This window comes from Alosa pseudoharengus, unplaced genomic scaffold, assembly GCF_046254945.1.
Source record: "Alosa pseudoharengus isolate Yale_2024_CS ecotype anadromous, Long Island Sound unplaced genomic scaffold, YU_APseudo_1.1 YU_APseudo_1.1_scf_16, whole genome shotgun sequence".
NCBI lineage: Eukaryota > Metazoa > Chordata > Actinopteri > Clupeiformes > Clupeidae > Alosa > Alosa pseudoharengus.
In genome coordinates, this window is record NW_027468630.1 from 30002981 (window position 1) to 30014471 (window position 11491).

The 11491-nt window shown below is 39.9% G+C and overlaps 1 protein-coding gene across 1 annotated transcript; it reads right to left on the reverse strand.

Moving 5' to 3' along the window:
• Window positions 1–5169: 5169 nt before the first annotated feature.
• f2 (coagulation factor II (thrombin)) lies at window positions 5170–11227 on the reverse strand. The gene is made up of 14 exons (XM_076288207.1): window positions 11111–11227; window positions 10787–10947; window positions 10637–10661; window positions 10255–10320; window positions 10042–10153; window positions 9736–9869; window positions 9158–9466; window positions 8795–8905; window positions 7431–7557; window positions 7146–7313; window positions 6870–7043; window positions 6561–6739; window positions 5622–5692; window positions 5170–5461 (listed from the first exon to the last, which is right to left on the reverse strand). The coding sequence occupies exons 1-14, from the start codon at window positions 11181–11183 to the stop codon at window positions 5309–5311; spliced, it is 1863 nt and encodes a 620-aa protein (XP_076144322.1). The 5' UTR covers window positions 11184–11227; the 3' UTR covers window positions 5170–5308.
• Between the last annotated feature and the right edge of the window lie 264 nt (window positions 11228–11491).

Consider the following 11491-nt stretch of genomic DNA (forward strand, 5'->3'; position numbering starts at 1 on the left):
CATTGTGCAGGTATATATTTTTGGCGACTGTAGAGCTCCCTCTAGAGCAGGGGTCGGCAAATAGTGGCCCGCGGGCCAATTTTGGCCCGCCATTGATTCTATCTGGCCCGCGAGATGACGTTAATTTGCTGTTGAATGAATTTTTTTTTTAACCCCATGTTTTTAAAAAGAAAAAAAGGCCTACAGCAATCCCATCAATTTCAAAACATTTATTGAGGTATAGATGATAGTCCTACTAAAGTGACAAAACAGGTGGAACATCCTTGCAGTTATCCATGACGCACAGGTCGGAACGGTATTGGCACGCGAGTGCGCGTAATCTTGTGCAAAAAAAAAACAACAGTGTCCTGTCTCCCTCTTCCAGTGGGCAAGGTCAAAAATAGCCTATGTTTCGTTAAATTAATAGGCTTGGCATTAAGAAATGCAGGCAGGCTCAACACATACCTCTGCTTCCATTCTTCTTTGTAGGTCCTGCATTCTGAATCAATTTTTCTTTTCAAGGCTTTTGACAACGACATTTTGCATCGATAACTAGCATATAGCAATGTTCAGCTAATCATTTACACGTCATCCAAAAGAATAATATTTGTAGCCTACACATTAGTTACGGCAAGTTGCTAGGCAAGTCGCCTGTTTCATGAGAGACGACAGGAGATGCAGCAGGCGGCATAAAAACAGCGCACATAAGCAAATAAACGTTTTTAATGGAATTAAATTAAATGCATTTTAAAAGTTAGATGATGTTTATTTTAATATAATATAATAATTAATAATTTAAATAGTAGGCCTATAACCCCCCCCCCCCCCCCCATTACAAAAGCTATGGCCCGCGATGCCATTGTCTGAAAAAAAATTGGCCCGGGTCCAAACGTAATTGCCGACCCCTGCTCTAGAGCCTCGCATTTCCCTTGGGGATCAATAAAGTATCTATCTATCTATATTTACTCTGCTGTTGAAAATGGCACATTTCTCCTGACTTGCCCCCCCCCAGTCGAAAATTGTGTTGAGGTGAAAAATCTCCAAAGAGTTATACTGACAAGGTAGGCTAAGGTATGTTTCGCGACAGGGGTGCCATCACTTGTGTGAAAGTATTGCCAAATCATTTGGAGTGGGTCATGCAAGGAGCCTCGTTTTCTTTTTGATTGCCTCTATTACATTGTAAAACTACAATCTTGCCTACTCAAAGTGAATCACTGCTGTTTAGCCAGGTGAAGAAACTTTATAACTGCCTCAATTGGGTGCATATATTTCTATCACGACTATGAACTGACAGGTGTAAAACAATGTATTGTTAACAGAATAAAAAATAAAAGTTACATAAATGGTATTAAATGTACAAGAAAATTGACAGTAAGTGACAATTTGAAAGTGTACAGACTCAGGGACGGAACCAGAGGGGTGGCTTTGGGTGGCACAGGCCATCCTTGAAATTCGATTGGCCACCCCAGGTGCCACCCCGAAATCCTAGTCTACAATTGGCCATTATGACGGTCTAAGGCGGGACCTTTCTTGAGGCATTTGCAGCATTAGTTTGAAGTGTCAGACAGACTTAGGAAAGTGGCAAACACGCTTGCCATTATACATGACTTATTGTTTTTAGCATGTGAGTTTAGGCCTATACAGGCTACTGCTTGTGCTAACACGCAAAGATATCTATTTACCTATTCCATCCTAGACTAATTTTCCTACCTGCTTATTGTAGGCTACCTAGCTTGCCCAGCCATTGCCTTGCCCAGCCAACATTTGCTAGGTCATTAGGCTAAGTGTTAACTGTGGGCCTACTTTTGTAAAAGTGTTTAATGATAATCCTGTCCTAATCAAGGTTTGAAAATCGGAGGTTCACAGGCCACTGTATTTGACAAAAGACAGATGTAAGTTATTGCTAGTGACAAAATATTAACTTTCGGTGTGGTCTCTTTGTAAATTATGTGTAATTAAAACATGTTTTGATCGTCCCAGTTGTCCCCTATAGGCTAGTGCATGGTGTCCTATATATCCAAGGGGAATATTCTCACCCCTATGTATTGCCACTCTGTTTCGAGGGACAAGGGGTAGGCTAAGGGAAGGGGAAGAATGACAAATGGGATTGAGCCTTGGGGTCTGTAGTAGGGATGCACGATATATCGGCGGCCGATATATTATTGGCCGATAAGTGAAAAAATGAAAATATTATTATCGGTCCGATAACAGAATTCTGGCCGATAATTTGCACTGATATTTTTTAAAGTCCTAATTTAGGCCTACGTAGGTCCGTTATTACATTTGCTGCCAGGGCTAGTCTAGCAACTCTCCGTTGGCTTGTGAGCTCCAGAAATCGAAACTTAATCAGGCATTGAAATCGTGTATAGAGTCGTTTGGTGGGCTTAACATAATGATTGATGGCAGAGTTGCAACGGTTTGGCTTGAATTCCCTGCTACTTGAAAACAAATATCCTATTGCGTCCTATTGCGTGCAGAGGGAATTTGAAAGACAACTGATTATCCCGCCCCTCGGACTGAGCACTGCGAACGGTGAGTGCCCAGACCCACAGAGTAGACGGACATAAGGTACAGTCTGAGGAGTTGCAGCTTTATTCAGTTACCCGCAGTTGAAACTAAACCTCAGAAACTTTGATTTGAGTTTGATCTTTTCCACGACAAGGCCCCCCAAATACCACTAGGTTCTGGCCAAGGACCACTTGATGTGTTATTAAACCCATCGACAATACTACGGCAAATGTAAAATTCTAATAATTATTTTAGCCACAAGCACTTCGCGATTGAGCATACAGTGTGTAAAAATTGCATTTGGAGCTTTCTGCTATATGAGAGCTATCACTCTACTATTATTCCCAGTCATTATCATGGAAAATATAATGTTCACATATGCGACAAATTATTCTAATGCCATTGTATAACAACCCTCATAGTAATAGGTATATTTAAAATTTTTCAAATGTATTTATTTGTTGCTTTTATTTTTCCTTCCAAATTGCTGAGGCCCCCCTGGCACCCCCTCGCAGCCCCCCAGGGGCCCCCGGCCCCCACTTTGAAAACCACTGCTCTAGCCACTCACTCGCAATTCACTGACGTCAAAGGAGCCACACATACTGTAGGGCTAGGCTACTGTTATGTTGACTGCTGTACTATTGAGGACTATTATGAGTTCTGTCCATCATTTGGTGGTAGGTAAAATTACTGCAATAAAATTATGCTTATTAAATGCTTTCCCCAAATCACTTTTCACAATTTTTTTTCAAGAGTAATATTATCGGTTATCGTATCGGTATCGGCCACAACAAACCAATAAATATCGGTTATCGTTATCGGCCCTAAAATTCCATATCGGTGCATCTCTAGTCTGTAGCATTATGAATGTAACGTTATGATTAGATTAAGGTTAGTCTTTAATTGGTGTTTCATTCCTGTTTCATACAAAAGTATTTTAAGCATTTAGTTGAGAGGTGTTTGTTGATTTTGGATTACTTTGTTATAGCTCTTTGCCAGCTCAGACAAAAAAAGCAGGTCAAATTATTTCAGCTACAAAAATAGATGGCCATAGATAGCCATATAATATAATAAAATATATTTTCCATGATGGAATTTGTTTTAGCTCAGCATAACCCATTGATAGACAACTTAGATTTAATATGTTTGTTTATTTGTTTTATTCAAATACAAAGACATTTTACAATATGTGAGGGTATGGTCTTTGTCCTTCAATTGATGAGTATGGTGTTTGGTGCATGGTTTTCCTAATGTATTTGTGCTAATTTAACATTTTGAGCCTGTTTCTATTTATCTGGATGTTTGCCTCATGCCACCCAATGAATTAATCAGTCCCCCACTAGGGCCACCCTTGTTAAAAATGTCTAGAATCGCCACTGTACAGACTTGAATATTATAGAAAATCTGAGCAGTAATTTGACAGCAGTCAAGAAATTAGACAAATGCCTTCCGGGCACATTTGACCACTGTCAATTTAAGGTCTGCTCTGGCAAGTTCATACTTCACAAGAGCTAGTCTAGAAAAAAGTTCAGATACAGATTTATATTAATAAATTCACTTTAATAAATGTGCACTAGGTTAGTTCATGTTAAGACTAAAATTGTTATAATGCCATTTACCTTCGGTACTAGCCAGTCGATACTTTTTGGCTTCATACGCGCATTCATACGGAGCCAGGAGGTGTCATTGCAAGATATTTTTGTGTATTGAGAGAATGTGCGCTCATTTTACTAAATTGTGCGCGCACGTTTTACTAAATTGTGCTCTCATTTTATTAAATTGTGCTCTCAGTTTAGTAAATCATGCACACGATTTAGTAAATTGTGTGTACGTTTTACTAAATTGTGCATTCAATTTACAACAGTTAAAATGAGAGCAAATCTCTCGATTGACAGACAACTTGATACCAAATACCATTGTAAAACAACATGATAACAGGCTGACATTTTTGTATAATAGTCATAAGACATGGGGAACTGTTTTGACAAATAATGAGCAGAAATCTGAGACCATGGTGTCAAGGCTGATTGAACTGATATGGAATGATCTGTATTTGTTTGTCAATCATCTTCGATTTCACTAGACATAGATTCCTATGAGTCTAGAGTCCTATGCTTGGGCAGGGCATCCTACCTTTACACACCAAGTCAGGATGAGTAGGCTACATGTCACTAGGTCAAGCCAGGATAAGTAATTTGAGATACATGTGTGTTCACAGCTTTCCTCAATGGCTGGAATAAAACATTTGTCTCCTTATATGTTAAACTACAGCAGTCCCACCAGAATCTCACAAGAGTGTCTTGTGATTGTTATGGACAACGGTGACTGAATTTGCTATGGGAATTCTCAGAAATGCCTTTAATGCAACAGGATAGTGGAGAATGACAGGAAGTGAGTGGGAGAGAGAGTCGGGGTGAGATCCGGAAAGGACCACGGGGAGGGAATCGAACCCAGGTCGCCGGTGTACGGTGCAGGTGCCCCAGCCAGTTGCGCCATGGCTGGAGCCAGAAATGGTGTGACTTTTATCAGAAATATTATGTTTACGAGATAATATGGCAACCTGTAATTGTTATGATGGGAAATCCTTCCACATGCAGGACTGGGAATCATTGTGAACCAACAATCATTGTGAGTTATTTCTTTCAATATTTTTTATTCAATTCCCAGTAAGGGCTTGTAGATGTTCCATAGATGGCATCTTCACTCAGGGTAGCAATGGGAATTGATAACACAAAAGGTCAAGCTATTGTTCTCACTTTGACATATTTAAGTCAAACTGGATAAAATGGGAACACATCTCACAATGGGAAAAAACACTCCATTATTCATCATCGTCATCTGTATCCTCAATGACCTTCCTCATCCACCTTCTCATGCGGAAAAGATGAGTATAGAATCCATATTTTCCATCTCGGTCACAGCCTTCACCCCAAGACACAATACCAATCTGATACCAGCGATTATCTGTAGGACTCTGAAGAGGACAAAAGCCAAAAAGAAATTATTCTTTATTGATGAATAAATATTAAAAAAACATAATACAGCAAATGAGTGGCCTACATGTAATCATGCACACAATACAAGACTTGTTTTTCATTCTAGAAATAAGAATAAAAGTTTATGATATAGTCTACCTTCATGACAAAGGGACCGCCACTGTCCCCTTCACAAGCATCACCACTTTTGTTTTCCTCTGGTTGGAATCCTAAAATTTCAAAAAAGAAATCATTTGATTGCTCCATTCCATTCAACAAGTATATTCCAAGCAGTATATCACCACCGCTTAATAGTGTGTTAAGCCCCCAACGTCATCTTCCAGGCAGCGCTGCCACTGTCGACTTAAAGGCACCTAATCCTAAACCTAACCCTAGCGCCTTCCAGGCAGCGCTGCCTTGAAGACAACGTTGGGGGCTTAAAACACCAAGAAACATCACCACCATGCTTTGTCAAAAGCATGCAAATGTCACCCCACATGTACACACATGGGTATGTATTCCTAATGCTATTCCCCCGGTAGGAGGAAGAATGTATGGTAATAAGGTATGTCTGTTTGTAAGTGTGTCTGTTCACTAGTCCAAGTCTAGTCCAATGTACTGCTGATTTTTAAGGCAGAGGGTTACCATATCTCCTTACCATATACCCATCTATGAGTTTCTGTTTCTCCATTCTTTTAAAACAAAATTGGCCAACTCTACATATAAAATGACAAATAACCGTTGTGCAGTTGTCTGACTGCTGTTGTTTTTTGTATATAAGTAATATGTACAAGAAAAAGTTTCAGAACTTGAATAGAGGAAGAAACTTGAACAGTTAATGTCATTCGCTAGATGAACACGTTACATCATTAAATGAATATTAACTCAACTGGAAGTAAAAAGAACTGCAGACTAGTGTAACATGTGTGTAATGTTGAGAACTTAATAAAGTCAATGCTAATGGCATGATCTAGGAAATGAAAAACACTATAATATATATTTCTAAAACAAAAATGAACCGATTTACAATACATAACACATACTGTAAATATAGTACCATTATCTGGATTTAGCACAGATTTAAGGGCAACCCCTTACCAGCACAAAACATGTTGTCTGTAATACGAATTGAGGTAGATTTCCGACAGGTGTCTTGCTCGACAATGGGCAGCTGGACTTGCTGAAGGACTGAAGGGATTGATTTTGGAGAAGAAGACCATGTCTCAAAGAGGTTCCCCCAACCTGTTACACGACCCAGAAATCCAACCATCATCAAACTACAGAACAAGAGAGAGAGAGAGAGACAGAGGACAATTCTTTTTCATTATCAGCATATATGACAGTGTGTCTCAAGTGTGTTTGATTTTAAATACTACTGTTTTTCCATAAATTAAAGATTTGACTTACTCTTTAGCCACCTGCCTGGTGGGTAGGCAAATTGGATGGATATGAGCTGAAAATTCTATGGGCCTCCTCATATGCAGGAGAGCAATGTCACGATTAAGGTTCTCCTTCCAGTTGTATTTAGGATGGACAATAATTTTATCTAGGGCCACAATCTTCTCAATCCCTCTCTCAAACCTAAGATTTGTCCAAAAAATAGACATGATTATTCATATATATATATATATATATATATATATATATATAAATATAAAACAATGGTGGCAATCACATACTCACTTTGAGCGAGAGTATTTGCCAAGCCGAACAAGTATGTCATTAATGGTGAAGTTCTTGTTCCATGGAGGGTAGAGGATACAGTGGGCAGCAGTGAGGACCCACTCATCGCTGATCAAACTAGCCCCACACAGCAGCTCCTGGGGACTACGCTTGTACAGCATCACCTGCCTATCATAAGTACAGGTGACAATTTCATTTTCAAAAAAGGTTCAGTGACAAAAAAGAGGTACAAATATGTGAGATCAGATGGCTATATACATCAGATTAGTGGTATTTGCTCTTTACCATGGGGCGCTTCCAAGCTCTGCATCTTCCCCTTTCACAATTCTCTGTTTACGATAAGAGTCAAATAATTCCTTTTCTTTTGAATCTGTTTGACCTGCTTTCTCAAACATCGGGCGCTCTCCACACACTGAAGACAGGAAGAAGGATATACGTTAATACAACTGTATTCTATACCAGTGGTTCTCAAAGTGGGGTCTGGGGAACGGGACATGGGTGTGACGGAGTGCTGTCACTACGGTTGAGTATGCGCTCTGACTGCCATACCAACAGGCCTGGCTCTTTGGCGTTGCGGTCAAGCTGCAGGTTTAGTGCCCCAGAGACCCGGGTTCAAGACCGGATGGGGTCACTGCTCTGTCCCTTCGCTACATATGGTGTCAGAAGTGGGATGGCTTGCCGTGAGGTCATCGGAATCTTGCCCAGTGTATGAGCCATATGAGGGACCCCCAGGATAGGTTGACCCTTGTGTGAGGGACCCCAGAGATGGGTGAAGCACTTGTGTGTGGGGCACCCTGGGATGGGAGAAGTACGGCTGGTGGTTGCGCGAGGGACACTAGTGTGCGTGAAGTGCATGGGCAAGCTTCCCGAAGGGGAGGGCAGTGTGAAGGAGTACCGTCACTACAACTGAGTATGCGCTCTGACCAACGGGTCAAGCTGCAGGTTTAGAGACCCAGGTTCAAGACCGGGTGGGGTCACTGCTCTCTCCCTTTGTTACAATGGGGGTGCAACCCATAGCTGTTGTAGTTTATCATTTTTAAAATGCATATCTACAGATGATAACCCTTTTCACCAATTCAATTGTGTCTATTTGCTCCCACCCATATTGTATGTTTGAGTCAGACCATGTTGTCAAGTGATGCAAAATCTAAAGTTGACAAAAGACAGATCAAGTTCACACTTGCCAAAAACACAGGATAGTGAACCTGGCCACAACTTCAAAGAATACAAATGGGGCCACAACTTCAGAGAATACAAATGGCATATGCTTTCTATAATCATGAGGGGGTCCTCGGAATATTTTCTTCCACACAGGGGATCCTTGGAACCAAAAAATTGAGAACCTCTGTTCTATACACAATAAGTTATACCAAGAATCATTTCTAAAATAAGAATACATAAGCTTCGGATGTAATTATGCTTTTGACTCGGGTACATTCACAAAAACACCCTAGGATGCATTTTGGCGAGAGTTACGCTTTAAGCTAACGCAAGAAAAGATTAATTTATTATTGCACTTTCTACTTATCTTTGCCAGGGTCCCAATAATAATGAAGGGGTGTTATATGCATGGGTTATCTACATCTGAGATGTGACCTGTTTAGAAAAAGGTGATGACCAGCTTAGCAAATATGTTCACTCTTACTTACCCTGCTCCCCATTGCCAAAACTCCGGGGACTGAAGAAAGCCTTTTTAGGACCAGGTCTCACAGTTCGCTGCCGAACTTGCTCAACACTTACTTCACTATCTAGTGGATCCTCTGACAAGAGAAAAACAAAAATGCAAATAATAATAATAAAAACAATAATAATGGCGTGGCAGTATGACTTAATCTAGTATCCTTAATCATATTGAGTTAAAATGCAGTTGAATAGGGAACACAAAAATCACGCCTGTAATAATTTACAAAGAAGTGGATTTTAAACAACCAAAAGGCCTCAAGGTTACAGTCTTGAGAATATTGAGGCAAACAAGACAAGCACTGCATTGTCCCTCTTGGCCATCTTCTTACCACACAAGTCCAGGTCACAATAGTCCATGGTGACATTGGGGTAATCTACAAAGCACCATGGCCCTTCTGTGTCATTATCTGGATTTCTGCAGTAGTTGGCCTCCAGTACAACATTGGGGAGAAACTCCACTCCTGAGGCCTTCTTTTTAGCTTTAGGGGAATTCCAGGGCAAACATGTGAAACCCTTCATAGTGACAGACAGGGTTCCTTTATAGTCTTTGCCATTGTCAGTTAGACAGTTTGTTGAACTGGAGTAATCGATAGTCACAGTGACTTTTGTAGGGGGAGGTACAGCAACAAATGGTCCGTCTGATGACAAAAAAAACAACAACAAAATCAGGAACATGTACATGGTTTGGAAGGCCCTAAATGCATTGTGTAAATGGACTGTAATTTTTGGATATTTTTCATTTTTAATATGTGTGTGGTTCAGAATTATCATAAATCAAGTCATAATTTCTTTTTGAGCTGCTTTCTTGTCCTCTATCCTTGTCTTTCATAGCAAATATGAACACATGATCCACCATTATTTTGGTTTCCATTGAAAAACATGAAACTCATATTTTATGTACAATTACCACAGTTTGGAATAGCACAGCTCTCTCTTCTGACTGTGGGATCACGAGTGAAGCACCAAGGTCCATCAGAACTTTGATCTGGATTTCGGCAGTAGTTCTCTTTCAATGAATCATCCAGGGATGTGTTGAATTCTCTACAGATTTGGTAGAAATACAAGGGTACCATGATAATAAGCCATCAATGTGATGATGCAATTCACATTATTCAGAGAAATTTGTAATAGGCCTATTGCTCAAACACAAATAAACAGTCTCACAGAAGAATGAGCAATTAAGTTGATAATGCAGTAAGAGTTTAGTTCATACGTGATTCTGTGTGGAAAGTTGCTGCTCCAGTACTGGCATGCCTTTCCACTGGAGGTGGTGGACACCGCTGCACTGTATGTTTCTCCTTTTTCATACGAACAGTCGCCTGATGCTGCACATACATTTCATTTAGAATTTCAGCACTATTGTGGAGACAACTGATTAGGACTGATAATAACTTGATGGCAAAAATAATCAAAAACAGTGATTTACCATCCAAGCATGATCTGAGAGTCTTTATAGATTCTGGATCTCTGGGCAATGTCAGGCCATTGCAGCCTGTAAAATAGCCAAGCACATCCTCAGTGATTCGACATGTTTGTGGTCTACATTTACATGTATTCATTTAACAGTAATATTTGTTGTCTGATCATATTTTAAATATGAAATGGGATATGGAGGTTCTAAGCCAATCATTTTCAATTTAACACAATTAATCAATAAAATTGTGTTCTGGTGGTCTGTGAACATAGTTGTACTTTGTCCCTAGTTCAGCTGATCCTATTTATTCATCTAGAAATAGATCCTATTTAGACAAAAATCTAACTAAGCATGTTGACTGATGAGACCAATTTTTTAAACAATGACATCTTACCCTGGTATTTCCACCAAAATTGTTTCTAAATGGAAAGGAAAAATAATTAGTTCCTCAACATTGTTATCTGTACTCGGATAAACATTACTCGGATAAACATTACATTACAAAGTTTTAAACACTGAAATCTGTGGTCTTCACCAGTCTCACCGTTGGCTGAGGTTTTTCAAACACTTCACGGGCTTCCTCATGATCACATATCTCTTCCAGACACTCACGCTCCAGGTTACCAGGCTTCACCTCCTCAAGAAAGGAATTTGCTCGCCTTGCTCTGATGAAAACCTCAGAGGCTCTTTTGGTGTCAATAAATACTAACAACAAAACAAGACCTTAGAGTAAATATCAAGGCCACCATTTGAGTAGTCTAAGCATGTGTACCGCTTTGTGCATTTTATCTGTGAGGTGAAAAACATGTCAATGTTTCATTTGCAGACAGGAATATCTCGATATCTCTCCATCATAATTTCATCTTACCATCTTTACACATGCCCTGAAGAACCGAGCTGAGGAAGAGGCTGAGGAGTAAAGTTGCTGGAATTCCACCCATTTTAAATGTGGCTGAAGAAATCTTAACAAAGCCTGCATGAGACCCTGGACCCCACACGTCCCAATGCTTTGACACAGACCTCCACTCTCAGAAACAGGGTAGTGACTAGTTAATATTTAACTACTGGAGCTCAGAAGTGCCCTACCTGACCCGAAACCTTATTGAGATTAGGGAAGGGATCAGGCAAAAGTGAAGCTACTGTATATTGGTGTGTGTTGATCGTGCTTTGCATACTTATTGTATCAGAAATTATGTTTTTTTTTTCATTAACAAAAACATCTTCCCATGAAAATAATGTTTCATCAGGA

Bases quoted from the DNA above. Each gene is read 5' to 3' on its own strand.
- f2 (XM_076288207.1), bottom strand. From the start codon at position 11,183: ATGGGTGGAATTCCAGCAACTTTACTCCTCAGCCTCTTCCTCAGCTCG. The intron at 10,321-10,636 runs GTAAGATGTCAT...GCTATTTTACAG, and splicing joins ATTTTGGTGGAAATACCAGG to GCTGCAATGGCCTGACATTG. The intron at 6,740-6,869 runs GTAAGTCAAATC...CTTGTTCTGTAG, and splicing joins ACCAGGCAGGTGGCTAAAGA to TTTGATGATGGTTGGATTTC.